The following is a 6,739-nucleotide window of genomic DNA, read 5'->3' on the forward strand; positions in this document are numbered from 1 at the left end:
TCAAGGGAGGTTAGAAAACCAAACCCTAATCATTGAATTCTACAAAACTTGACATTGGGGTTTTTCCTACTTCACAAACTCGATTTATAGGTTAAAGGAAGAGAAATTATACCTTGTAAGCCCTTGTTCCTTCCTTTCTTTGCTTGGTTACTCAATTATCCACTTGAATCAAACCCTAAATGGAAGAATGATGAAGAATCGCCATTAGAGGGTTTTATTTTTCTTGCTTTCCTTTTGATCTATCGTGACTCAAAAAAAGAATGAACTCAAAGCGTTCCTAGGTATGAAACCCATGTATATACTGACTGAATCTAGTCATGGTGAAAAAATGATGAAATTACCCTTACTTCCTTGACTTCGAATAATTTACCAGCAAAAGTTTATGATTTTTATCGATATTTCCAGCCTTGTAACTCAACCATACGAACTCTGTTGTGGGAAAACTTTATATCTTTGGAAAGCCAATTAGGAGTATTACAAGTTCCATATTACTTGTTTCATCTGAATATGTCCAGAACTAGAGTTATTCGGCTGCGAACATGGACAGTCAGAATATTACATTATTTCAAGTCTTTAATCAACAATTTTCAAACGACTATATCTCATTCATTACACATCCATTTTGTCTGATTATTTTTCAGGTGTATTCCTTGTTTTATGTACTACAACTTTCCATAATAATGTTCTTTCTAATTAGCTATAAATATTGACTTATTAAGCTCCAAAGTTGGCACCTTGCAGCTGTAAAATTTCCAAATCAACTTTTATTAACTTTTTGTCCAACTTAGCAACCTTGTAGATTTTTCATATGCACTCCTTATAATATGATTGTTTTTGCCATTGCTTCATTATCAAGCTGACTATAAGTTACATTTGTACCATTTCCCTTATCTTTCTTCTAAGGTTAGCTTTTATGGTCTCAAACTTGACATTTTATAACTTTTATATGGAATTACAATTTCATATTTTTTTTTCCCACTTTTGCTCTTGAACTTAATGCATTTGCACCATAAGCATATAAAACTCATATATCTTATAAAATGGTGACATATTTTCTATTATATCTCTTGTTGGTTATGTAAAATAACCATTTTATCCTCTTTTACCATTTTGCCCTTTATTACCATTATTGTCATTTTCCAATTTATTTTCATTTCTTTTCTCACTTTCTAAACATCCTGATTTTTACTTTTTTTTTTTTGTAATTACAGTTTAAAAAATTATATATCATTCTTACAGAATGCTTCTTGTTTATTTGTAAGTCGCTGATTACATACATGTTGGAAACGAACCAAGAAGAAGAGGAGATTCTTTCAAGAATTTCAAGAATGTTTTTTTTAAGATTTTTTTATTTTTTTGATGTATTTTAGTTTCTAATTGTATTTTAAGTTCATTTCCATAAAAGTGTAAACAAATTTTGTAAGAATATATATTTTACATTCACATTTTACCATTCAAATGTTATGTTATTCGCCTCATTCTTTGAGAATGATCTAACATTTAGAGTAAATTACACGGATAGTCCCTGTGGTTTTGGATACTTTGCATGTTTGGACCCTAATTTATTTTTTTAACTCGGACCATCCATATTTTTTGAATTTATTGCGTTTTTAGTCCCTAGTTGACCTGAAATTACTATATTACCCTTATTAATTTCATTTTTAATTACTTATCATTTAATTTTTATTTATAAGTTAATAAAAAAAGAAAAAACCCACCCTCCCCAACCCGGCTAACCCCAGCCTCCAATTTCTTATCCCATCTCTGATCTGATACATCGTGTTTCTCTCTTTCTTCTCTAAACTCAATCCTCCAGAACTCTTAGCTCATCTAAAAACCCTAGATCCCACCGCCACTGCCATGGTGTTTCCGGCGAACAAAATCAGAAACCAAGAACCCTCTCTCAACTCCGATGAACACAAACACCCGTCATCGTCGCCGCTGGAGTTGGAGGCGACCACTTCTGGTCCAATCTTCTGCATCGTCGCCGCCACCAGTCAACACTCATAATTTCTGGGATCCTTCATTCTCCCATACTATCGTCAAAAAGCTCTACGTCACAGACCATTTTACCCCTCACCATCAAAATCTATTCTGAACCCAAGATCCACTCTTTCGTCCTGCCATCTCTTTTTATTTGATGTTTAGGAGTGAGATTTACAGATTAATTTAATTTCGTTTGGTTTGGTTCTTGAGATATGGGGTGGTGGTGTTGGATATAAGAAATATAGAGGAGGCCGGGTGTGGTTGATGATCGGCTGAAATGGTGAAGGTAGCGGGAAGTTATTCTTCTGATACTAACGAATGGGGGGACGCTCTAGGGATACAAGAGGTTGTAGACCCTCTAATATAGAGTCGAATCACCTGAATATGGGTTTATTTTTTTACTAATTGATGTGCATCTATGTATGATTTTTGCATCTATGATTATTTATGTAATTTTTGCATCTGAAACTTTGTGGGATTTTTGCATCTTTGATTTTATATATGTGATTTTTGCATCATGGATTTTGGTTCTGGATTTTAGTTTGGATTGCATCTTCGATTTTGGATTTTGATTTGAGTTACAGGTTTGGTTTTAGATGTATTTTTAGATTTATTATGGAATGTTAGGTAGCTCTAAGTTGAGTATTGGGTGATTTCTGTGGTATTGGATCTATAACCGAAGATGATGACCTGAGGTGCTGTCGGAACTGGATTTGTTACCGGAGATGGTGACCTGAGGAGGTGGTAGTAGGAACTGTAAGATGATTAAGGTGCGGTGGATCATTTTCTAACAATATGATAATAATTTAATTTATTTAATAAAATAACTAGAATAATAAAAAAAGAATTAACAACATAAAAATATTCATTAAGGGCAAAATAGACATTTTATGTCTAGTAGGGACTATAGACGCAACAAAAACATACCATAGGGACGGTCTGAGTTAAAAAAATAAGTTAGGGACCAAACATGCAAATTACCCCAAACCAAAGGGACTATCTGTGTAATTTACTCTAACATTTATTTTTAATGGGCAAAACCCCAAGCTTTCAAGATTCAATACCTTTTATTAGTTTAAGGCTGACATTCTCATACAATATCGTTCTTATAGAATAAAATCGCATATAATTAAAAATTATGTTTGAATTGAAATTAAATTAATAAAAAATCAGAATTTAAAATTAAGAGAATTAATTTCCCCTTAAAATTCGAAATTTTCTTTTTCTAAATAGAGTTTAATTGAGTAAAATACATTTACAATGAAATTTATGTGATTATATGCTAGATGTTATTCCAGTGTAATATCACGGACGTAGTCATTCATTTTTTTTTCTTCCATTGGTCAAAAATTGTTTTTACGACCACATAATAGGTGTCATCTACATTATGATATATATATATATATATATATATATATATATATATATATATATATGTGTGTGTGTGTGTGTGGGTATGTGTGTGTGATAATGTTAATAGTTTCACAATGTTCAATCACAATCCCAAACAACCTATTATCTTCGTCATTTTCACATAATAGCATTGTTCACACATATTCGCATAATAAATGTCATCTACATTTGAATATATATATATATATATATATATATATATATATATATATATATATATATATATATATATATATATATATATAGAGAGAGAGAGAGAGAGAGAGAGAGAGAGAGCAAAGGCATGCAGCCATTGTGAGTGTCAAGAAACTTGGAAAGGGTCACATTTTTAATGTTCATACAAAGAGCACACTTTGATTAGTTTACTCAATTATGTACTGTAGGGATAATGACAAATCCATATCTTGAAAAATTCTCATTCGCCTTCTATTTGTATCTATCCATAAATCCAGAATTGATTATTTCTCTCCTTTTTTTTTTTTTTAAATACAGAACAATATGAGTAAGATGATCAATCGTAATTTATGTATTAAAAGCTGTACTTTCTGCAGAAAAAAGGCATTAATTTCAAAAAGTTTTATTTTTCATTAAGGTGATGTACTAAATTATAACTTCTCTTAGTCATACAAAATTTTAATCTACCGTATAAAGATTTTAAACGAATTACTGTAAATTGTACTAAATTATAACCATAGGTTGATGCTTGTAGCATTGAAATATGGGCAACGCTCTTTTAAAATATATAAAACTAAACGATCATTATTATGTCATCTTTACAGTATTAATTTTTTTTTGGATATGACCATGTAATCTAATTTCTAATGTACTTGTAAAAGTAATGGAAAAGATAATAACTTGCCGTTCTAAAAAAATATATGGAAAAGATAATAACTTGATTGAAAATAAAAACAAAATAAATATACACAAATATACCTAAATTTAAAAGAAAAATAGCAAAAAAGTTTTTATATTTACTGTTTTCTAAAAATATCAATAAATAATAGTTCAATATACTTTGATGACTCCTAAGTTTAATGGAATATCTCTTGTGTGTACTTTATGATTTTCTTTTTACCTTTTAAAATAAAACCCATCTTGGGGTTCTCTTTACATCATCAATGCATATAAAACCTCCACTTAGTTTCTTCAGACGCCCAATCATTCTAAACACAAAAGAACCTTCAAAACACACTTTTCTCCCCTTTTTTTCCACTACTTTCTTCCATGAGGGTTGCTAAGAAGATGACTGATTCTTGCAATGAACAAGAACTTGATGAGCTAAGAAGAGGACCATGGACACTTGATGAAGACAATCTTCTTATTCATTACATCACTTGTCATGGAGAAGGGCGTTGGAATTCGCTAGCAAAATCTTCAGGTAACTGAGAAAAGAACATGATGAAAAAGATCTTTGTGATACTATGTCAAGTTTGAAGTTTTTTTTTTTTTTTTTGTTGTGGGTAAATATATTAATATTAATTTAATATTGAGTTTATGTTTATCTTTTTGTCAGGATTAAAGAGGACGGGAAAAAGTTGTAGGCTACGTTGGTTGAATTATCTAAAACCAGATGTAAAACATGGAAATCTTACCCCACAAGAACAACTATTGATCCTTGAACTCCATTCCAAGTGGGGTAATAGGTGAGTCTAATATACTATCAAGTATTAATTTCATGCAATATTCAAATGATTTCTATTAAAACTTTTGCTCTCTTTAAACTAATTATATATTTGTTTATTATCGTACACGGTTTTGAAACTAATATCAAATTTCCATGTATTGTTTTAAAGATGGTCAAAAATCGCACAACACTTGCCCGGAAGAACAGACAATGAAATCAAGAACTACTGGAGAACAAAGGTACAAAAGCAAGCTCGACATCTTAAGATCGACTCCAATAGCAAGAGATTTGTCGAAGCACTTCGACAATTTTGGCTACCAAGATTGTTTGAAAAAGTGGAGCATACATCACCATCATCGTCTACTTCTACCTCAACCATGGAAGTTGATCAAAAGAACTTGAATCCTCAACCACAAGGAAAAGAAGGTATGATGGAGAACATGAATTCAAGCTCAAGCAATTCAGAATCCTCAGGATTTAAACTACCATATGTCTATGAAACCTCACTCCATAGCCATAGCTACAACGTGGATAACAATAACTTTGACAAGATTAGTCTAAATCAACCAGACGTGCAAGAGTTGGGGTCTAGTGACATGTCAATCCTAGACTTTCAGTTAACAGATGCGGAATGGATAAGCAATGGCTTAGCAGACACTTTTTGGAACATGGATCAATTGTGGTAGTTAGGGAAATAAAGCGATCCTGATATAACATAATACATATATATTTTATATTGGCAAAAAGATAGGAAACATATGTTTTTTATGTATTTTCTCTTGAAAAATCAAATACCATCAAAGCTAAACTTTAGAAATTATTACATGGGCTAGCTAGTGATATTTTTGATTGAAGTGATGACATGTTGGTAGGAGGACCCAGCTTTGTTTACTCAAGCCTTGTTTGGAAGTGAGAAGACGTGTTTGCCCTCCACTAACTTCAAATTTGCAAATGATATCCAATGTTAATGAGAATCTTTTTGCTTTTATCTTTCTCTTGTACTTCGGAATTTTTTTACTTTTTTTTTTGGTTAAATACCTTGATATTGTATATTATTTTAAAGAGTCACTATCACATTTAAAAAAAAAAAAAAACAGGTTTCTTGGATGAATATTTTGTCTTTTGTCCACTAAAGAAGTAATATGACTATATATGCATAAAATCTGTATTCAAAATCTAAATTAAAATTTCCAACAAGTTTTGACCAGTTAAAAAAATCTATGTTCAGTGTGTCAATCCTTTTTCGTGTATTTTTCTTGTTAACATAACGCCTATATTACAGAATGCCACCCATTATTGCGGTGTGATATTAAAAAATAATGACATATAGCCTGTCAAAGTGTCAATATGCGGTGCACCTTGAATATGAAATTACAAATCACTGTTACATGATTGCTTTCGATCGACACAGAGAAAGATCTACATCAATCACAATCACAAAGGAAAAAGATAACATAAAATCAATCGCAATCGAAAAGCTCATGAGATGAGATAGGTTTGATTGGAATACTGCTAGGAGAAGATGGGAAATTAAAGAAAGATCATAGTGAACAAGTGGAAGTTTCAGAAATTTCTAGCCATAATCAATGATTGATTCATAAGAACCATTCGATAAGGGTGGTCGGAGTGAAATCATTCCATGCACTGCCTCCCCCATCATCTTTTTTTTTTTTCAATTCATTCAACCCCTATCATTATTTTTAATTTAATTTATTT

The 6,739-nt window shown here is 31.3% G+C and overlaps 1 protein-coding gene across 1 annotated transcript; it reads left to right on the forward strand.

The window, feature by feature from the left end:
- Nucleotides 1–4,531: 4,531 nt before the first annotated feature.
- On the forward strand, nt 4,532–5,843 carry LOC145132801 (transcription factor MYB62-like). Its single transcript, XM_079067711.1, has 3 exons — nt 4,532–4,777; nt 4,913–5,042; nt 5,193–5,843. The coding sequence occupies exons 1-3, from the start codon at nt 4,624–4,626 to the stop codon at nt 5,707–5,709; spliced, it is 801 nt and encodes a 266-aa protein (XP_078923837.1). The 5' UTR covers nt 4,532–4,623; the 3' UTR covers nt 5,710–5,843.
- The last annotated feature ends 896 nt before the right edge of the window (nt 5,844–6,739 follow it).

This window comes from Lactuca virosa, chromosome 8 (assembly GCF_052849685.1).
Source record: "Lactuca virosa cultivar CGN04683 chromosome 8, Lactuca_virosa_CGN04683_v6, whole genome shotgun sequence".
NCBI classification, from domain to species: domain Eukaryota; kingdom Viridiplantae; phylum Streptophyta; class Magnoliopsida; order Asterales; family Asteraceae; genus Lactuca; species Lactuca virosa.